This window comes from Melopsittacus undulatus, chromosome 1 (assembly GCF_012275295.1).
Source record: "Melopsittacus undulatus isolate bMelUnd1 chromosome 1, bMelUnd1.mat.Z, whole genome shotgun sequence".
NCBI lineage: Eukaryota > Metazoa > Chordata > Aves > Psittaciformes > Psittaculidae > Melopsittacus > Melopsittacus undulatus.
The window spans coordinates 43,023,914-43,046,358 of record NC_047527.1 but is presented as its reverse complement, the minus strand read 5'-3'; the positions used below and the strand labels follow the sequence as shown (position 1 = coordinate 43,046,358).

At 37.6% G+C, this 22,445-nt stretch overlaps 1 protein-coding gene across 1 annotated transcript in view; it reads right to left on the bottom strand.

Moving 5' to 3' along the window:
* PRKDC (protein kinase, DNA-activated, catalytic subunit) overlaps nucleotides 1-21,829 on the bottom strand; it is a 78,755-nt gene extending 56,926 nt beyond the window's left edge. The window contains exons 1-28 of the mRNA XM_034062706.1: nucleotides 21,688-21,829; nucleotides 21,042-21,118; nucleotides 20,573-20,665; nucleotides 19,645-19,719; nucleotides 18,630-18,738; nucleotides 17,062-17,174; nucleotides 16,297-16,396; nucleotides 15,743-15,798; nucleotides 15,623-15,653; nucleotides 14,444-14,601; nucleotides 14,078-14,224; nucleotides 12,789-12,953; nucleotides 11,666-11,834; nucleotides 10,530-10,579; nucleotides 9,249-9,383; nucleotides 8,820-8,969; nucleotides 8,252-8,367; nucleotides 7,393-7,552; nucleotides 6,856-6,942; nucleotides 6,366-6,485; nucleotides 5,779-5,938; nucleotides 5,236-5,342; nucleotides 4,116-4,206; nucleotides 3,079-3,242; nucleotides 2,276-2,428; nucleotides 1,905-2,012; nucleotides 882-1,108; nucleotides 345-439 (exon numbers count right to left, since the gene is read on the bottom strand). Coding sequence (XP_033918597.1) covers nucleotides 345-439; nucleotides 882-1,108; nucleotides 1,905-2,012; nucleotides 2,276-2,428; nucleotides 3,079-3,242; nucleotides 4,116-4,206; nucleotides 5,236-5,342; nucleotides 5,779-5,938; nucleotides 6,366-6,485; nucleotides 6,856-6,942; nucleotides 7,393-7,552; nucleotides 8,252-8,367; nucleotides 8,820-8,969; nucleotides 9,249-9,383; nucleotides 10,530-10,579; nucleotides 11,666-11,834; nucleotides 12,789-12,953; nucleotides 14,078-14,224; nucleotides 14,444-14,601; nucleotides 15,623-15,653; nucleotides 15,743-15,798; nucleotides 16,297-16,396; nucleotides 17,062-17,174; nucleotides 18,630-18,738; nucleotides 19,645-19,719; nucleotides 20,573-20,665; nucleotides 21,042-21,118; nucleotides 21,688-21,829 — 3,358 coding nt within the window. The remainder of the gene's footprint in view (nucleotides 1-344; nucleotides 440-881; nucleotides 1,109-1,904; nucleotides 2,013-2,275; nucleotides 2,429-3,078; nucleotides 3,243-4,115; nucleotides 4,207-5,235; nucleotides 5,343-5,778; nucleotides 5,939-6,365; nucleotides 6,486-6,855; nucleotides 6,943-7,392; nucleotides 7,553-8,251; nucleotides 8,368-8,819; nucleotides 8,970-9,248; nucleotides 9,384-10,529; nucleotides 10,580-11,665; nucleotides 11,835-12,788; nucleotides 12,954-14,077; nucleotides 14,225-14,443; nucleotides 14,602-15,622; nucleotides 15,654-15,742; nucleotides 15,799-16,296; nucleotides 16,397-17,061; nucleotides 17,175-18,629; nucleotides 18,739-19,644; nucleotides 19,720-20,572; nucleotides 20,666-21,041; nucleotides 21,119-21,687) is intronic.
* Nucleotides 21,830-22,445: the final 616 nt, after the last annotated feature.

Sequence of the window (22,445 nt, the reverse complement as noted above, 5' to 3'; positions counted from 1 at the left end):
ATGTACTTTACATTTTACACTGTGTAACTGCTAATCCAGGACTCAAACCAGAAGCACCACTAGCATTTTTAGTGTTACTGTAAAACTGTGAGTAATTGAATGTGAAAAGGCTTTTTCTCCTGGGCTCAAAATCTTCCACCTTTTTATGTTGCAAGAAGTTGATTCAAAGAGTTCCTAACTAGGTGCCAAATAACCTCTATGCGTAATGAAAAGTGATCCTTCCTTTGCTGCAGAAGTAAGCACACTTACTTTTCCTGCAGTTACAGCAGTTTTTCTTTTCCAATCCAAGATTCAAGAGGATGACTCTTTTTTTTAAATTCCAAAGTCAATTAATTACAGCTCACCTAATGATTTCTCATCTGTATGGGCTAAGGCCAGACTTTCCAGAAATACAACCAACGCTTCAAACACAAACTGCTCCACCAGAGAATTTTCTTCCCTTTAAAAATCAGGAATAAATTCGATAAGAAACTTGAGTAGAAGAAGCACTAAGTGTGACATTCTAATTTAATAAATACGTAAATAATGAAAAATACTGCAGAAATAAACTGCACAAGATGTCTGCACAAAGAAAATACATTTAAACCACTCTAAAAAATAACAATGAAATTTGCTGACCATATTTGAAAGGAATAAATTACTTCCCACAAAATTCAGAAATATAAATTTATATGCTCCCTACTTCCTGAAAGACCAAACTACAAAATTACAATTAAAAATAAATAAGGCAAGTAACTCAATTTTACAGCTATCATATATGTCAACAGAATGTCAACATATATGTCAACAGAATCAGTGGATGATTATTTTACGTTTAATTCATTTTATCTCCTTGACCCTTTAGTCCAAGCTAGTTAATGTTTCAAGCTCTGTTTGCTCACCTAAATTCTCTGTAGATGCTGTTAAAAGCAAGTGCTGCACCCAGTCTCTTGAAAGCACTGGGATGAAGAGCAAGACTATACAAACGTTTAAAAAGAGACTTGGTGTTTGCTGGGCTTTTCTCCTGCTGACTTGGTGTTGTCTGCTTAATAGACCATTTCAAAAATTCTCGTATGCACTGACCACAGAAATCTCTCAAAGTGCTGTCAACTGGATCCACTATGCCACTCTGCAATTGCACAAGAGTATTTCATTACAACAATGAACCCCCCCCCAAACCTGCCATTGTCTCAGTGCAGTATTGGACGGCTTATTTAGACAACATTATTTGTAACTTGAAAAACTCAAAGTGTCCTAGAAATAATGAAGCTTCAAAATTACTATTACCCAAGGGAAGGGCAGTATTTCTAGCCTTCACAGGATTGGATTAGGCCTCAAACACCTGGATTTTTATTCCTGTCTCAGCTACCAGTTTAGGAATCTTGTCTAAGTCACTTCATTTCCTGATGAGCCAATCTCCTCTGTTTTAGAAGCAAGAACACTGACTTTAGTTTACAAAAAGTACTGCAAAACCTCCTCACCTACCTTGCCTCCAACCACTTCAGGTCAAAGCCAGGTTTAAATTTACTTTCACCAGGTGCAAAATCTTTAAAGAAACTTAGAGAAAAATTAAGTACACATCAAAGCAACTTTCATTTGGGGGAGTGTGGGGGGTATGAAAGTATCTCTGTAGTTCCTTCTATACACTGATGATAAAAAGTGTTTCATTAATCCTATAATGAGTCTAAAGATGCGACACCTACATTTTAAGAATGCCAAGGAAATAGAGAAATCCATCATCAAAATCTCAGCAAAGAAATATTAAATGGTCATAAAAAGTAAGTTGTTAAACTTTTTTCCTTCTTTCAGACACATAAGGAGACATTATATCTGTTCATGGGTTCCTGGTTCTTTCAGTAGTAAAATGATAGTTAAAAATAAAGTCACATGGCACAGAGAAAAGGGGAGAAAGACTTATGACCTACCAAGATAGCTTCCAGGAATGCCACTGTATCTTGACTCTCAAATTTTTTGTTGTTGGTAAACCAGTGAATGAGTTGCATGACTAATGGCTCATACAACTGTCTTGTTACCTGAAAAGAATAAACATTAACTATATTTCTAGCACTAATATATTTCCATGCTATTTTCCTATTCAAAATACGTAAGAATAAAAAGCAGTGCTTCTTTAAAAATACATTATTCTAACTTCCTGGATTTCCAACAATTTTACCTGCAAGCCAACCTGACTGAATACTGTCATACTATAATATGAAGGGAAGAACCATTATAAATTAATTCTCACATTAAAACGTATTTCAAACAAGCTAAAATGCTTATGAATGAATCTGTTTACCTGGTCTACATCACAAGCAAGACGAAGCAGTACCGGAAATATTCGCTTATGTAACTGATACATGGGTGGAGGACCCTGACATCCTTCTGGCATCTGAGAGGCTTTTCCCAACATGTATGTGACTATGCTATGTAGCAGTTCACATGCAGCAACCTGAAATTTAAAAATCCCTTTGCTTATGCATCCATTACTTTCACAGAGAAGACAAAATCGTGGGCAGGAGAGAATGAGTCACAAGAATACTTGAGAAATCACTCCGATCTAATATAAAATCACCATTCTGTGAACAGATCACATCCATGGAAATCATTTACGCACATTCTAACTGGCCTTTCTCCTATGCTTTAGTCTCTGTCATGGGCAGTCACTTTCCAGTTGGGAAAATTCATCACTGGGTAAGTTACCCATCATTGTACTTTCAAGGATAGCTTCATTCTGGACACTTTGGATATCAACATCCCAATCCAGCAAAGCAGCAAAATATTTAAGTGTTTTGCTAGAATGGGTCCACAAGTGCATAAGCTAGGCATGAGGAGGAGGTGGCCAAACAACACTGAAGATTAGTTAGTTTAAAATTTTCGTTTTTATGTTAGGTCTAATTCTCAAAACACTCTGCTGTCTCATAGTAACTTATGCCCTTCAGTTTTTAAACACTCAGAATAATGTAACTATGAAAGGGCACCAAAGAAACAATTGCTACTACCTTTGAACTAATTAAAACAAGCTTTTCTTAACAAAGAAGACATTATTTTGTGCAGTGTTTATCAGCTAGCATGAAAAATATGCATAAAGAATATCAATACTTTTGTTTGTCTGTCACTTGCAGAAAGAGCTAGTTCAGTCACACGAGGCAAGAATAAATCCAAGTAGATAACAGGTTTCATATCTGCAAATGGTACAGCAAAGCTCAGACGCTTCTCAGTGTCCCAGGACACACAGTTCTTCATCATCTCTTCTGCAGAGGTAGCTAATGCATTTGAAAAAGATCAAAACAAAAAATGAGCTTTACGTAACACATAGAGTATTTCTGTAGCTCAGTCAAAAAAAAAGTAATCTTCCAGCTTCAGCTTGCTGTATAACATTACTGCTTTATAAATTACTGGATGTCACATGTACAAGAAGTATGTTAGAAGGCTGGTTTTATTTGAAGATTCAAACAGATGTTTAGCCACCAAATGCAAAAAATAATTGCAGCCAGTACTTCAGCATACGTTCAAGGCAGTCTCCAGTTTCAATACAGGTGAGTTTGGAGACAATTATAAACCCAGAAGACATTGAATCACACTTGATTTAAAATACTTCTTTAAGACACCCAGTATACTACTTTTGTATTCAATATTTCTTTATAACAGAAGATCAGTTCTAACATACAGACTTTTGCAGTTGCACAGAAAATGACTACATTTATGGCTATGTCCTGCAGGGAAAACTGCCATACTAATTCTCCTTTCTCCCTATATTCCCACATTTGTTAATTTGGTTAATAAAGTCCAATCACACTTTGTATTTGCTTTCCAAGGAAAAATGCTACTTTCCCATAGTATTTCTAAATAAGCCACAGAGAAGTACTTGGCAGAAACAAAATTGACTGTAAAGCCAGAAAAAAACAAATACAGGCACAAAAAGAAATTAACAAAACTTCTATACAACTACATTAGTTTTCACACAGACTGAATTTTGTGCTGTATTTATCCCTTAAATCTCACGGTCAGGTAATTTCACCATACTTGTCCATTTTTTTAAATTAGATTTATATATTTTATAATTAAATTATAATGCTTATTCAAAGACTGAACAGAGAAGAGCATGTAAGTATTTTTATTTACACTGACACACTCACCTGTAATTAAGTTGTGGTTGATCTGCCCTCCCAATGATCCAAGAAGGCATGCTACTCTAATCCTTACTGCTTCCAAGGAGGAGCTATCATCCTAAATAATTCAACACACTTATATTAATGAAGGAAGAGTTACTTGCATATAGAAGTAACTTCATTTACATACTGAATGAAAGTTTTATGGCTCTTGTTAACATATGGATAAAAAAGGTAAAATGAAGAACATGTGAAGAGAAGAACTGCATCAAACAAGAACAGATTTTGTTCAATAAGCAAAAGAAGGCAAGACTGGAAGGCAGTTTTATCACATTTTGTGGGTTTTCAGTTGCCATTTCTCAAGGAAAGGTTAAAATTTTATCATCACAGACAACAAATACCTAGAGAATGACATAATAGCCTAAAAAATGGAAAGAAATCTGAAGTAAAAATTACTCCCTTCATGTGCTTTAATCCCAGGACTTAAAACTTTAGATCCTGCATCTGTATGTAAGCAGCCAACTGATTTTCATAAGCAGCCTGTATGGGATGTAAAATTTACTAATTTTAAAGACCATTAGGTTGGAAAGAGTTACATATATATAGAAGTAACTAAGTTTCATGCCTAAAAAAAGTTTGTTCCAAGTTAGTTTGTGCACTGGGAAATATAAAACTACACTTATTCTTCAGCTACTTGAGAAGTCACTGGTCAAAATGATATGCATGCTTGATGCCCAAGACTATAAACCTATCCTCAGGATACTAAAAAAAATCCCAAATCCTCAAAAAGTAAAGTTACACATCCACAAATGGTATTTGCACACTGCACCACTGTTAAGCATGGACCTCATTTTAGGTGTCGAAGTTAAATTTTTGTTTGCTAGTATATCAGTCTAGCATTGATGCTGACTTACAGGATTTCTTCAGTTCCTTTTACCTGCTTCATTTCCATTCTCACCCTCAAATAGGACAACTTTCCAGCTGTGCTGATGTAACAGCTTTTAAAGCCACACTGTAGAACAGGATTCACTGAACTGATCTAAGGTAGAAATAATCCTCAGAAAAAAAAAGTATGCATGCAAAGAAAGAAGAGAAAGTGGGAAGTGATTAACTCACATTTAACTCTGAAAAGAAACAGTGATCTTACCAATGAAAAATTCTTTACTTTTCTTAAACGCTGTATCACAACCTTATTAAATCCCTTCTGTGCTGCTCGAGAAAGTTTCCTCACTTCCCAGTTGTTCTGGGATTCAGCTGATGAACAAAAAACCCGCATATTAGTTTATTGTACCAGCACCTCATGCACCTACTCGTTTCTTTAAGAAAAAACCCACCCTGATTTTGCCTGTTTTTTTTTAAGATGTGACAATTATTCTTTCATTTAAAATCTTTATTGAGGAAAATAAGTTTCTATTAGTGAAAACTAAGCTGATCTAAGGATATAAAGAACAAACCACAGAGAAGTGGCATATAAAAATGGCTGTAATTAATGATTGTTCAGCAGCAGCAAATGAATCCTAGTTTAAAACAAAGTTAAATTTTGGAGTGTAAGAGAAGTTATATTGTTCCAACCACAGTAAGACCACAATACAGACAAAAAGTATGTCATGTCCATATCTTTAGGTGTAACTATGAAAAAAAAAATAATTTCCTCTCCCTTACGACTAACAACTTTTTTGCCTGCTTGTACCTGTAGATGTAGAGTTTTTCAAATAACCGTCAAGAAGAGGCAGAACATCCTTGTAGTAAGGCTGTATTATATGTCTGGGGATGTGAGCAGACCAGTCTTCCAAAGCATCCAGTCCCAGATCAGCCATTGGGATACAGCTAAGGCCCAGTTTAAATGCATTCTATGTGTCAAATGTAAAACAGTCAGTCTTTCATTTTCATTACTATTACTTTTATTACTATTACTTTCAGACTTCTATTACTTTCATGTTTATTACTGTTATTTAAAGGTAAAAAGCCCCACATATTTGAAAGCACTTAGCACACATCTTCTTTCTTACTAACTTTTGTCTACTTAACATTTCACTCAAGATCAGAACAGGAGGACATACATTATATTGCAACACAGGCACTAACAGAGTCAGTTTAGTGCACAAGCAAATTCTGACAATCTAGTTGTTTATTTAAAACATTGTCTGTATTCTATCTCATGGAAAACATACAAAGCTTAATACTTCTTTTAGTTGCTCAACAGGATACTAAGCTTGCTCCAGAATTTTGTATGCATTCTAGAAAAAAGTTTGTTAGCAGTACATCACTTTGACCTACCTGCAGTGCAGGAATATATGCTTTGATATCAAGCATGATGATGTCATGTGGCAAAGAGAGCAGAAAATTCAGACAGGATGCCAGCAACTCATCCTTATACTGTTTCATTTTTGCTGCAACCTACAATTCAGATAAATAAATCAAGAATTATCATAAACCTTTTAAGATCTTGATTTAGCTGTATTAATATTCATGTAAAATAAGCAACTCAAAACTAATACTGGAATCTCATTCACCTGCAGACAGTTACCAGACAGTATTTAATGTACAATTATACAATTATTTCTCAATTGTACATGAATAGGTGATCAATACACCTCTTTGGCATTAAGTAAAAAACAGACAGAAAAAGATCTTAAACCCACACTATGTTGCGTAATTCAAGGACCTGAAATATTTCTATCACAGATGCAAGATTTCTCAGAAGATAAAATTTTGATTATGTGTGTTTATATTCTGACTATCAAAGTTTGCTAGCAAAGTAACTTACCTCTTTTCCAAACTTTACAAACAGTGCAAAGCAAGAGCTCTTTTCTGGGTCTTCAGGACATGTTTTGAGACTCCTTGGACTGACACTCTACCAAACAGAAACCACAAGTCAAGAGCACTAAAAAAACTTAGTACACATGGAGCACAAGTTCAAATCAGAATACATACATCACTGTCCAGTATGACACTAGCTTCAATGAAAACTTGAAATGTATGTCTGTTCTCTCAGAACTTAGAAACTACCTTTAATACAATGCACTGAGGATCTGCTTTTTGGAACAGACTTAATATTACTCAAGTTAAGACATGTATGACTGAAAGTATGACAAGAATGGTGTCTCTTCAGAAACTGGGCTTCTAGTCTAAATTTTTATTTTCTATGTGCTTGTAACTAGAGGCATAGGATGCTATAAATATTTGAAACAATTGGGTAACAGTTTCAATGAACTATTTTCCATAGTGCATAAGAGAGTATATGTAAAGAAATGTACCATTGGCAATACGACGCTACCCCTCCATCAGGGAAAAGAGATCTCACCTCAAAATATTTTATTTTCTTGGCAATTTTCATTGTAACAGAAAGCAGCTTATAGAATCCACTAACAAGAGGTTGTCTTGTTGAATATGTAATAAGCTCATAACCAAAGGAATATACCCAAGGGTTAAAGTATTCAACATGCTTCTCTGGAAGTATCTCTCTAAAACAGAAAACACATGGGGGGTGGAGTGTGAAGAAACTCAATAAAACATTTGTTTCATTTTTTTTTTCCAAGCTTTCACATCAGTAGAAGAAAAAGAAGTATTGCTGTAACAGAACAGCTCCAGAGACAGTGAGGGAATAATTACATGCTGCCTTCTAAGGCAAGCACAGGAAGAATACCTTTTTCTGCTTTATAGTGCAAAGCCATTTCTGCCTCATTGTATATTACTACTGATTTTATACAAACACATATACTCACATATCACACTTCATTACTGCAGTATTGTGAAGGGAAATCAACTGGCCCTCCAGAGGCAAACAATGCTGTACCTTTCATTTCATACCTAAATACTACTCTGTGAAGACTGTGCTTCTGGTTTCTGAAGTATTTAGGATATATAGTCAATATGATATCAAAACATACAACATACACTGAAAGAGAACTGCACCTGAATAAAGAAACTGAATTACTTGTCTCCTGTACTCTTAAAACAAAAAAAAAAACCTGAGCTGATGAGCTATTATGTTTTTACCTATGACCCAGGTACCTGAAACACTGTCTCCCTGTTAATCACCTTGTGGATTCTGAAATATGGAATAACATCTCAAATCAGAAGCAGGCATCTTAAATAAATCTCACTTCAAATTTCTTCCAATTATTTTGTAACTTCTAACTTACATAAAAACATATTAATACCTGCAGAATTCCACTAGATTTATAAAGGCAATAAAGTCTGTCGGCTTTGTTGGCTGAAGGTTTGAAGCAGGGTCAGAAGTAGGCCCAATCAAAGCACTGCCAGCTTCATTTTCATCCTGAAAATAAATATATTGGAGTGAGAACACTGGATCTGTGACAACATAGAAGGCACTTACGCTTTTTTCCCAGATAAACAGTCTGTCTCGTCTTTTTCTAGCTGCTAGTGGCTGTCTGACACAAAGGACACTGACACGTCAATGATTTGAAAACACAGTAAGAGATCCTGGCTTCTAAAGAGAAAGCAAGTACAAAGATGAAAACCACTAGATACCGGAGCACAGAGTCTAAAATAATAGATTCTGTGAACTTACACTTATTCTGACATTTCCATCTCCTAACAGTGCAATGCAACATTCAGGAATATGACTTAAAACATCTTGTCTTAGTACAAATATTACTTCAAGGATACTACAAGTTGCATATCTAAGCATAATGAAGAGAAAACAGGGAACGTGATTTTGGTTCCCCTACAGCAGCAGGAATTAATGGACAAGTCCTTAGGTCTCACCTGCTCAGTGACATCCAGTTTCTGAACAGTCAGGTCCAATTTCTCAATAATCTTCAAAATAGATTTTATAAATTCATCATATAGCAAGCGACTCAGGGACTGCAGTGATGAATTTGCAGTAAGAAAGTTTTCATCTTCAAAACCACAGTCCTTTTCAGAAGGAAAAAAGTTCATGTTACAAAACTCCAATGACAATTATTTCTTGTACTTATAAACCAAGATTTGATTGATCTAGAGAATCCAGCTTTCTCAGTTATGGAAGCCTAAATTTATCCCTCTTTTATTCATTTATCAGCCACAGAATCCAATTAAACCAAGAAAAGAGTTCTTCTATAGCACGACACTTGGAAAAAATCTAGGGTTAGAACAGCAGTGATAGGCCTCGGGACTATGTTTCATTTAGTATTTCCATGTTAACTATGCTTTTACCTTCATTGTGTCACAGTTCAGTAGATTTCTGAAGAGAGATAAATAGTCCTTATACATAGGTACTTTCCATCTCCCTGTCCCAAACTCTCCATCTTCACGGGATTCTTCTGATCCAGTTTCTTTTCCAAAAGAACTCTGAAAGAACACAGTTCTTTAAAGAATTGTGGTGGTTGACCATGTCTGGATGCCATGTGCCCATGAAGTCACCCTATCACTCACCTCCTCAGCAGGATATGAGGGTTGAAAAAAAGATAGAACTTGTGGGCTGAGATAAATGCAGTTTAATAAAGCAAGGCTCATGCACGGAAGCGAGAGAGAACAAAAGACTTTTCTCTGCTTCCCATCAGCAATGTCCAGCCACTGCTGGGAAGCAGGGCTTCAAAAGGAGCAGCAGTTGCCCCGGAAGACAAATACAGTAATAGCGGATGTCACTTCCCTCCTCCTCCTTTTTTCCCCCATCTTTTGATTGCTAAGCAGACCTCATATGGTATGGAATACCCCTTTGGTCAGTCTGGGTCCTGGCTATGTCCTCTTCCAAGATACAAGTGTGTGTGGGGGGGATGTTGAAGAGGGCAGCCTTGATGCTCTGCAAGCACTGCTCAGCAGTGGCCAAAACACTGGTGTGTTATGAATACCTTTCCAGCTACAAATACAAGCACAGCACTATAATGGCTGCTATGGGGAAAACTAACACCATCTCAGCCAAATCCCAATACAACTGTGTAAATGTCTACCTGACCCAAGCTAGAACAGAATGTAAAATTACTTCTGCCAACAGAAACACAAAATGTTTATTAGCTTTCTCATTTAGCCAGTCTGATAAGGACATAAAACTAACTACCTCCTTTCAAAAATCTCTAAAGCCCTTCTAGTGGTTATTTGAGAAGCTCTATAGTTATCCGGCTGCCTAGGATTAAGAAGCTTTAACGTCCTCCATTAATGTTCAGTCCAACTTTTAACATGTCCAAAATTTGCTAACCAGGAAGAAAGTTGGATGACCTTCATTACAACCTATTTTGTTACAGACAACCCAACCAAACAAGAACTGCAGAGAACAAAAGTCTATTTCCTGTCATTTTTTCATTCAGTACAAGAGCCACATCCTCATTATGCAGACCACATGTAGGGACCAGAGACTAATAACTGAGCCACAATTCAAACTGGACAGCACAAATTTTGCTTCTTTGGGCCTTCCCGTTTTTACTGGGCTAGATCATCAAGTACTGGAATATGTTCTCTAGGAATTTAGATCAAATAATTATGCTTAAACAGCTATTTTACCTTTGAAAATGTGATTGGTTTTGAGAAGATTCTGATTAATCCCTGATGCACTGAAACAAACAAATAAAAATACATTTCCTGAGCAGACTCAAAGAGGTGCAGCATCTGTATCACTCACTATGTTAGCCATGAATTAAAACAGTTTTCTCTTCTCTATATTCTGTCAGGATGAGGGAGAGGAAAAATAACACAATTTATCCTTTAAGGACAAATATAGCCAAAATCAGAGGCATAATTCTAGGATGTTTCACAGGGAATCAGTTTCGAACTTGCTTCTTACTATTTTTTCTCAATACTGCTTTGTTTTTTTCCTGACTCTAAAAGCAGTGATGAGCAAGGCATTGCACATAATGCCCATACTGAAAAATGCAACAACTCCCAGTAACTCTCACAGGCATGAACTTAGGATCTCCATTCTGGCGTGGTGGCTGGGTACACTGCATCCCAAACCAAGAAAACAATGAAAATGCCACAACAGAGAAAAGTCACAGTAAATAACTGAAATAAAATTAAAATAACTTCTGAAAATCATTATAATAAAATGTCAACATGCTGGAGGCTACTGGAGTTGTCAGGTCCCAGTGTTGACATTATTACATTTGCAGGACTTTATCTCATTAACTGCATACTTGGAATTTTCTCTTTGTCTATGTACAAGTTCCAGAGCATAGAAAGATTAGAAATAGAAAGATTACATTTCTAACACAGATGATGCTCACCCTCATTTCTGTGATATTTTGCAGGGTAAGTGAAATGGTATTGAACACAGCTTTGTACATTTTTCTGTGAAATCCCCTTCTCCCCATAATCCTTCAGAGTAGGAACACAAGTCTTTATGTTCAAACATATTTTCACAAAAATATACTCTGTTGCCCTTGATGATAGCTACTGCATAATCCAAAACAGTTGTTCAACATATTACTTGAGTGATTTAACAATGGATATTGGGAAAAACATGAGAACCTTAAACCTCCATTATTAGAAGATGGGAAAAGATTCATCTTTGACCCCAAATGGCAATTCCACATATCTCTCTTACAATCAGTTAAACATTTTAGGAGAAAAAAAAAGATCCAAACAAATAAGACTCCGCGACCCCACCAGAACCCACAAAAAAGTTAATGTGACAGACTCACCCACAGTGCTAACAAAACTCCAGAGAACCGGACCTTTTTCTGAGAGGGCGAGAAATACCTTTATTATAGATCTGCAACAGACTACCTGCATTTTTTCACTGTACTGTGGAAAGCTGTTGATCTGCAGCACAACTAGATGTTCAAGAACTGGAGTGTATACTTCAGGAATCTAGAAGAAATAAAACCAAAACACCCATTATGCAAAGCCAATGATTATAACTCAGTATCTATGTGAAGAATTATGCTAAATTATTTCATATTTATCCATTTCAAATTTACTACAATTCTTTGTTACGAGAGTGTACATCATGACCTGTCTGAGAACAATAAAATATTTAGCAAGTGAATACATCTTATATGTAAAAAAACCCCAACAACCACCAACCAAAACCAAACCAACCAATCAAAAAAACCCCAACAAAATAAACCCAACAAAAAATCCCAACCAACTGCAACAAACCAAACTGAACAAACACAATAATAAAGTTTCCTGGAACACATTATGGAAAGTAGCTCCTGGATAGATTAGTGTTTCAGTGGAACCAGTTTTAAGCTTCTTTAGAAAAGCACCAATTTACTTAACAATAAGTATGATCTGCTAATCCTTAACAATCTGAATACAGAATGTAAGTGAAAGTCTCTTGTCTGCCCCAACCTTGCTTTCCAGCTTCAGCTAGGATCCAGAAAGCCCTCATTGAACACATACAGCATTGCATGAGAAGAAAATCAAAGTAAGAGCCTCTTAGAACACACTAAGTATCAGTACCGAAAGAGCAGCAACAGTGTGGAATAAACATATAAAAAGAAGGATAAGCTAGGTCCAAATAAATAGCTTCACCCACAATAAAAACTATTCATATTTAGCTATCATTACATAATTGGTTTTCATTACAATGCACTGTAGTATTTTATTTAGTATATTCTGTGCATTTTGTTTATTCAAATAAAATCCAATAAAGCATTCTCTTAATAATTCTTCCCATCCCCTAGGAGCTAAATGTCATCGTATTTCAGGTAAAAACCATACCTTCTGTCACTGGTAAGTTCACAGGTACTACCTCATTACACATCTCTACCTGTATTACAAAAACAAGACAACTGGTACTTCAAATACTCCACTTACTGTATCTATATGGAATATCACACTTGCAATGGACTGGAGGAAACTTGGTAGCTGATACAGATGGTCATCTATTGTTTCTGCTTCTGTGAGGTACATTTGCTTACAACGCTGAAGTAGCTCAACATACATGTCGTCAACATCCTTAGAATGTATAGCTTTACAGGGCTTAAAGTAGAGAAAATAAAATACTGTATAGATGATACAGACTACTCTTAAACTAATGAACTGGTGGGAAGCACCACAAACAGTACTATAGGGTATGTAATAATGCTTCCAGATTTCTATAAAATGATTTGTAAATCACAGTATTTAGCATGAACTAGGACAGAAAAACAATCTTTATGAAAAGAAACCAGGAACCAGGACATAGGCAAAAACTATAGTAGGGAACTGCCCATGGAAAAAGAATGGACTGATTTAAGTAATTACAGAATACAAGAGTTAGGCTAAAGGTTGAACCTAGTCTGTCTAAAAACATGCTGACAAAATTAAGACTATCCATTTATCATTTGTAGAACTGTAAGTATTAATTTAAAATTATTTCAGTGATTAGAAAGTAAAAGAAATGTTCTGTCATGAAACTGAATCAATCACTGGACTTGTGTTTAGTTTAAGGCCACTACTTGCAGCAGCAGCAAGGCTCCACTGCCTCACAATCTAGCATCTGATGCTTGGCCAAGATTTGGTCTAAACATGCTAACAACTATTAGTGTGTCTTAACATATTAAGGATTTACAAGTATTGGACCCTAAGGATCCCTTTTTCCTGTTAAAATATGCAGTATTATTGTCTGTATTTATATTATGCAATTTTAATTAACTTATTTTGTTTTGTAATGAGATATTTTTAACACGTTTTTTTCAAGTCAGTAATTTGATACATGCCTTTTTTTCTGGAAACAATATTTTTAACTCAATTCCTTTCCAGCTCATGTCACAGAAGACAATGACTAGGTTTCAGCAAAACATGTTGAGAATTCTACAAAGCAAATGAACTCTGCTCTAAAGGCAGCAAAATGACAAGATTCAGCTAGTAACCAGCTAGACTATCACATTTCCTAACCTCCTCTAAATAATCTTAATACACATTGATAGTGTTCCCACTAAAGTCAGTGTGCATTTCAATAATTTTCCACCACACTGTCACTAATTAAATTCAACACTTAATACAGAAACATAAGCATTCTCTACGTAACAAGCTGTGTAGAACTGTAAAAGGAATGGTATATGAATCCTAGTTTTAAATCCTTTCAATATGGGTCATTATCAGAACAAGTTTCTTGCACATACTGCTGCAAAAAGCCCATATCCACGAATGGCAATGGACAACTCTTTGTTGCTTGAATCCATTCTTCTGATGATTGCATAGAACTGCTCCATGAAGAACTGCAACTTGCTCTTGTGTAGCTCTACATCCTTAGCTACTATTAAAGAAATCTGGAAAGCAAAAGCAAAAAATTCAGCATTTCCAGAAACACAAAAAAAGCCACCAAAAATTACAGTAAGTCTTAAAAGATACCTAGCTCATCACGTGAAGCACTTCAAACAATTATTTATTAATCAGATTCACCAAACTTCTAAGCACCAAGTATTCCCACTATTTCAAGAAATTTAACTTCGCTTTAGTCTCAAGAGATCCCAGTGAAGTTACAGTACCTGCTTGAGGAATGAATCTAGTGCAGAATGACTGGCTTTCTTCACGTCCTGATTTGAATGGCCACACCATTTACACATTGTTTCAAAGAGGGTGATGTAATTGTCCAGGAGCAAAGCACCGAACTGAGCAGCATGCCAGCTGAACAACTGTAAACCAGCTGCAATTTAATAACAATCCTCATTAAAACTCAGGCTTATATTCCACTTTCCAAAACGAGACCAGACTATCAAAGTCCACATTAGGATTTTAGGTAGGTATGCCTACAATGACTGGAGGGTAAAAAATGTATTCTTCTAGCCATTATGGTATCAGTATCCAAACATTAAGAACTTAAGCATAAAAACAACCCCCCAGAATCCTATTTGTTTTTAATGTACACCATTATGGAAAGCACAGCTGTGTTCTCAAGTAATTTACATTAACAATGAAAAAGAAAGAGAGCGATTCTGCTGGTTACAAATAATAATAATCACACAGTTCACAAAGATTTGTTTCTGTGGTCACGATTACACTCAGGGCCCCTCCTCCACCAAACTGTGATACAGACAAATAAAGAATTCAGAATAAAGGTCATTTCACAACCCCAAATATAAGCGTAAATTAAATTTCAAGATCCTTCATTAATTAGTTGGGGGGGAGCAGAGTATCTTTAAAGAGGGTTTTAGCCTTCACAGTTGCCATGGGCCTAGTACCCAAACGTTGCATTTTTGCAATTTCTGCATAAACCACTCACATTTCACAGGCCAATTTCTCATTTTCTTCATGAACTTCATTTGTTCCTAATTTCCTTCACCATCCAATGAAATTACCCTTCTATTTCTATTTTTCCCTTTAACTTCATCTTTTTCTTTTCTGCTAATTTGCTGTATATCTGTTTTATTTCTACTCCTCCGATGATTCCTCTCTCATACCAAGATTTTGTACTACTCCAGAAGGGAAAATGGCATCAAGTGTAATGCTGCTGTTCACTGCCTCACTAGACCTTGCCTAGTTCAACCAAGTATGTGTTTAACTCTTGAGACTCCAACTTAATGTACACCAGCTTTGCCCCCCTGATGAGTTTAGAAGATTGAAGAATAGAGCCACCTGAAGACAGACAATAGAGAATAAACGACAGAAGACACCACTGTATACATGGTATCCACCTCAACATTAACTGAATTAATTTGCAGTCTTACCCAGTTGTACTGCATATCGCTTCTGATCAACCTGTAATACCAGAAAAGGTTTGTCATGTGATTTATTCTTCATCAGGGCTGATCAATTTATGTGGAACAATTTACATGTGGCAGATTTACCTGTGGGTTGATTGCCTTCATTGCAAAATCCAAAATCTCCTTTGCAGTCTGAGGATCTGTGAAACAATCCAATAATGAGTATTTCGCTATTGAGACACAAGAGGTAGAGTGAAGACAAAGATATTCTTATCCAAAGCTTGGCATGCAGAAGCAATATAGGAAAGCCTTACATATATCATTCTAAGAGGCAGAGACACTTTTTTATGGAATACTGTAAATTTGAATTGTATGTGTATATGCACTGATTCTTCCGAATACCCATGTTTTAACAGACATGGATTTCTAAGGGAAATACATTTCTCTATACACCACATTCCAGGTCAGCTGCCCAATCTCTGATCAGAAAACAGCATTTCAACATTTATGTACAGAAACACACTTATGAAGCCACTCCACACTAACACAGACTACAAGAACCATGTAGCTCAATAGGCCTTGCTTTTGCATAAACAATTTGCTGAGTTCACAGAATGAAACAGCACTGCTTGCTGGCAGTATAATGACTAAAATATATCAAATTGTGTAACTGTCTTTCACACACAGTAAGACCATACCTTCGTCCACAGATTTGGTAAAATTGTACATGAGTGAAACCAGTCCCCTCAGACATCCTGCTACAACAGGTAGCTTGGGTCCCCTTGTAGCTGATGTCATCTGAAAAAATAGGGAATTGAAAAAAACATTATTCTGAAGCTAAAATGAATTTACACAGAGGCTTCCCAGTTCCTAGAAGTGTAGACAAAATAACATATTGCAACTTAATATAGTGATGTCAGCACCTAACTTTATGAACACAAATCCACAGAAACATCTCCTATTCAGTTTCATATCATTTGGGAAAGAGATTAACTACAGAAGCATAAGAAATCCTTTGAAAAGCATGAAACATGTTCCACCAAGATCAACCATAGGAAATGTTAGATAGCACACCCTAATGTCTTAAAAGTGCAGAATACAGTAAAGTTCAGCAGAAGTGTGATATTTACCTGAAGTGCAAAGATTCTGTAGCTAGTAGAAACTAAAACAGAACTACTAGTGCATGGCAATATGACTTTTTGTAGGCACTACCACAATGAACACTATGTGCCATCTTTTCTCAAAGTAAATTGGTTAATTTGCTGTCACTGACAGCCTTGAATTTTTACTTTGAAAGCTTCTCAGAACCAGAGAACAAACTTCCACAGAAGCATTTATGACTGTCCAGTTAGATCCCTACAAATTGTACTAGTTACAATAGTATTGCAGTATACAGTGCTACACACATCAAAGGAAAAAAACACAAAGCAATGCAAGAGTCTAAAAAGAAATTTCAATCATACCTGTGTTTTAAGCTCTCCCAGATAAGCTCGGAATAGTTTTTCAGAGTTGTTAATCATTTCACTAGGCTGGACCTCTCCCAAAACTCCCAAAAGCTCATAAATCTTTTCCAGTACTAAAAAGTAATTGAATATTATTAAATATAAATTACTGAAGTCGTTACTTTGATATTTCCATTGCATTTTCTATGTAACTTGCAACCACGAAAAAAACATCGCTGTTGGTTTAATTTTAATTGGTGATTAGCACGGCAAAAAGACAGCTCTTTATGATATACATAGATATATACATATATATCTAAATCCTATGATGCAAGGTGCATTCTCTTCTCACATTAAAACACATGTACTTCTTTCAAACAAGTCTTAGAAATTTGATTAAAGGTCATATCCACTGAGGAAGCATATACCACTAAACCAGCTCCTGGCCTTAAGGTTATGCCGAGTCTTTTAAGTATCATCACAGTTAAGGCCAATAGCTAGCAGAAACTTAGGCTTGAGTTCAGACTGAAGGGTTCTATGCAGGCACAGCAAGTTTTGCAAGGGTTAGACCTGTCAAGCCAAGATTTCAGCTGCAACTAGCCAAGAAGATCAAATTAGAGCTTGTATTAGTATGCTTAACATCATAAATAATATGATTACACAAGGGAGGAACTGATGAGCTCACATTAACGGCAACTGATGCAGGAGCTCTCTCAGTAAAACTGAAGCTCTGATGACATAACTGGGCAGGTATGGAACAAGGTTACAAAGAGCTTTAGAATCACTGAATCATTCAGGTTGGAAAAGACCTGTAAGATCATTGAGTCCAACAGTCAACCTAACACTGCCAAGTCCACCCCTAAACCATGTCCCTAAGTGCCACATCTATGTGTCTTTTAAATACTTCCAGGGATGGTGACTCCACCACTGCCCTGGGCAGCCTTTTCCAATGCTTGGCAACCTTTTCTGTGAAGAAAATTTTCCTAATGGCCAATCTAAACCTCCCTTGGCACAGCTTGAGGCTGTTACCTCTCGTCCTACCGCTTTTTAGAAGAAGAGACTGACTCCCACCTCACAACTGTAGAGAGTGACAAGGTCTCCCCTGAGCCTCCTTTTCTCCAGGCTAAACATCCCCAGTTTCCTCTGCAGCTCCTCATCAGACCTGTGCTCCAGGCTCTTCACCAGCTTTGCTGCCCTTTTCTGGATGCACTCCAGCACCTTAGTGTCTCTCTTGTAGAGAGGCGCAAAACTGAGCCAAGCATTTAAGGTGTGGCAGGTAGTCTCTTATGTCAGGAATCCTAAACCAGACCTAGGCTTAAATTCAGTATGACCTGCCACAACTAAATGCAATTATAAGATTTCTCACACGTGTTAGGTCATACATACATACAGGGCTGCGAAGCAGCAGCTAACTGCATGATCATGATCAAAAGACGTGAACAAATTTTACTAGCTCCAGAACACCAACAGCTACTATTTTTAAGGACACTTGCCATGGGAATTGCATTTATACATTTTCCTAGGGTATAATGCAACAAAACCTGAGAGCAAATAAAACACAGGTCAGTGGTAGAAAAAGTAAAGCCTACCTGTATCAGAAATTTTACTTTTTATGGCAAGTTCCACATAAAATTTATTAAATATCTGCGCAATTTTCATTTCTTCCATCAGACAAGAACGCTGTAAACTTCGAAGTAACTACAATTAAAAAAATAATATTTAGGAAAATCTTTAATATCGGTACTACAATCCTACTTGATCTAAATAAAACCACAGTTTGTATGTGTAACTTCAGCCTAAGTATGCTATTCAGTAAAACATTTAAGGTGACTGGTACAAGAAAGAGTACTGGCATGAAATCTACTTTTACAACAAACTACCTTCCTACATATGTCTTAATTTTATAGGTTTTAATTTATATTATACATACTATATATAGATCATCTACATGAAAATTACAGACAGTAGATTTTTATATTTATATATAAAAACCCCATGAAAGCACAGGTTTACAAGTCTACAGTAGCCCTTATCTTATTGTATTTCTCTCCCTGCTGCTATAAAGCCAATCCAAGTCACAGAAAAACTGACACAGAATAACTCAAAGGGAGTTTTGGTTTTCATAAAAAAAAAACCTAAGTAGGTACAAAAGCATTTGCAAAACAATGGTCTAATGCATTCTAAGGAGGACTGTTCTGAAATTACTGTCTCACAACAGTAATAAGTCTTCTGAAAAAAGCCCTTCTCCTTCTCCACACCATACACATACTTACATTTTTATGCGAGAGGAAAACTGAACTGCAAAATTTGTCCTTAAACATAGCAAACTGGGAAAGAGAAGATCTGAAAGTGCCCCCAAAATAACTGTGTCTTGCTCTAGTAGATTAAGGAATTACATGCTCATATGTAAGCAATCAACTGGAGGAATATTGAAGACAATCTGTTGTAAAGACATATCTCTTATTAACATCTACTTGTTACACTACCACTATTCTCTTCCTACTGCAGACTACAGATTTTCTGCATGACATGGTGTAACTATATTAATACTACAGGTTTTCTACTTTTTTCTAGAAGCAAGAGATATTTATAAAATGCCTTTACCTTAATCAGGAGTTCCAGAGCTGGGATTTTACATTTTGCTGCCCTCTCTTTTATATAAACACTAATACAAGTTTGCTAGACAGAAAAGAAAATAGAGATTATAATACAAGCAAAGAAAGGAATTCAAAGATAACTATGTGTTAATCTACTTCTTTAAAGTATCTGTTCCTAACAAGCTTAAGGTTTTTAAAAAGACTAAAACAGTAAAAATGTCCGGTCCCAAAAGTAGCTTCACTGACAACACTGCAGCACTGTCTGACATAAAACCAAATCCCAGCTTAGGCAAAGAAAGTGCAGTTTCTGACATAACAGACACACGTAACAAATTTTCCACTTCTGTACTATCATTCCTTATAATACATAGCTACTGACTTGAGAACAGAAAGTACATTGGTACAGCTGAACGTCTATACAGAGCAACATTATTCAGCAACCTAAAGTCAGAGAATGTTGGCTTTAGAGGCACTGAATTTTCCACCAATTTCTGTATATATTGAAAAACTAACAACTTCACGGAAGAATTTATTTTAAAACAATATCTAAAGCTAACCATCACCTATAGAAATATTCATAGAATCATAGAATAGTTAGGATTGGAAAGGACCTCAAGATATTAAGACGTGACAGTTTAATTAGGGTGCTTGTTTTGTATAAATAAAGTTATAACTATTATTTTCAATATCACGAACTTATTTTCAAAATCAATACCCACTATGTACTATAAAAAGTCGATAGTTGAAGAAACAATTCCACATTTCTTTATTGTATGAATTATATGTTATTCCAAGTTATGCTCTAACAAGCACACTGGACATGAATAAAGCAGACACTGAGGGGAGAAGGACAGTTATGAATCTGTTATAGTATGAGATCAAACTGTTTCAACCATTTGGCAAAGACCTTTAGAAAACACTTTTCTTTTACCCACCTTAATATGACAGGCATAAGGATGAACTTTGTCACCAACTTTCTCCATAAAGACACAAAGAAACTTCAGTGCTTCTTCCCTGCAATCTCGAAACTGAAAGTTAAAAGAAAAAAAACATCTAGTCTTAGTAAGTACAATACAATGTGCTGTGTATCAAGCACTATCTCAACATTTCTTTAAAAATTCGTGGTTTTAAACTGAACGAGGGTGGATTTAGATTAAACATTAGGAAAAAGCTCTTTACTGTGAGGGTGGTGAGGCACTGGCACAGGCTGCCCAGAGAAGTTGTGGCTGCCCCATCCCTGGCAGTGTTCAAGGCCAGGTTGGACGGGGCTTGGAGCAATCTGGTTTAGTGGAAAGTGTTGCTGCCCATGGCAGGGGCGTTGGAACTAGATTAGCTTTAAGGTCCCTTCCAAACCAAACCATTCTATGATTTTTTTATTGTATGAATTAAAGTTTACCAACTTACCTCCTCGGTGCCGAGGGACCTGTGGATAAAGACGAGTAAGCCATACTCTTGGGAAAACACGAGGGACAGGTGCAGGGCTGCAGGGAAGCAAACCATGGGCAGTTGGTTTCCTTTCTAGAGCAGGCAGAGCTGGAGGGCTGGACACCACCCAGCACATAACTTTGTGCAGAAGGATGCCTTAACGCGTTAAGACTGGGCTGATGCTTGTGACCAGAAAAAACACAGCTGGACGTGGGTGTTTCTGAATTCCACGCGGATGTGAGTATAGGTTCTGTGTCTCTGACCTCACTCCAGGGCTGGGTGAAAGCCAACCTGGGGGCAGGTGGGCAGAGAGGGGCATGCACTAAAGTGTTTTGAACCAAGGTATGTGGTTACCTGAGGTAAGAGACTGTCCCTCCCCCCAAATGAACCATTATACATCAGCCCTCATATGTCATGTTGAGTGAAGAACTGAGAAACGGCAGGGCCATCCCCCAGGACCGCGGGTCTGATGCACTGTGTATCCCCCGCCCCCCCCATTAGCGATCCCTCCCCAGGATGAGCAGTTGTTTCGAAGCTAACACCGAGCGTACGGCCGGCCCGGTCCCCGCTCAGAGCCCCTGAGGCACCCCTGCCCCCTCGCCAGTCCCCGGGCCCGAGAGCGCACCCTGCTCGCCACTCGCCAGGCTGGTGAGGCAGGTCTCGCCCAGGCTGCGGAGCAGGGTGTATCCGTGCAGGGCGGCGCTGACGGCATCGCCGGGCTGCAGGCAGCGGTGTAGCTGGAGCAGGTACTCCTGCACACCCGCCATCCTGCCCCAGCCCGACCGCGGGCTGCCCAACAAGAACAGGCGGAAGCGGGAGCCAAGAAGCCGCCCCCTGCCGGATCCAACACAGCCAGCTGGGGGGGGGGGGGGGAGGGAGGGAAACGCGCTGTGGTAAACTCGGAGGAAGAGTGGATAGACCTCAGCCACACCATTCCGAGCGGAGGGAAGCAGCGGGATCGTCTAACGGCCAGTGGCAGGCGGCAACTTTATGTGTCTCGCCACATGACCGGATCAATAGACGCAAAACACTAGTAGACATCTCCCCTCTGCGGAGAATGGGCTGTTCCGACATCCCCACACCTCCCTGCCCGACAGAGGGCCTAGTTTTGCCGCGAAACCCATTTCGGCGCGGGCGGTTCTATTTAGGGGTGGGAGGCGGTGTGTGATGTGCCATTGCTGAGGGTGGCCTCCGTGTCGTAGCACAGGGAGTACGCTGCAACTATATTTCTATCCTTACTGTAGCAGGTTGAGCACGGCGCGATCCTTACCTAGGGGGACTGGAAAGTTTATCTCCTTCCTCCGTTCCGCATCCCCCCTTTCCTGTCTCCGTTGGGTGTTCCCGTTGCGATCGCGCGTAACCATTGGCCAGAAAGCCCGCGAG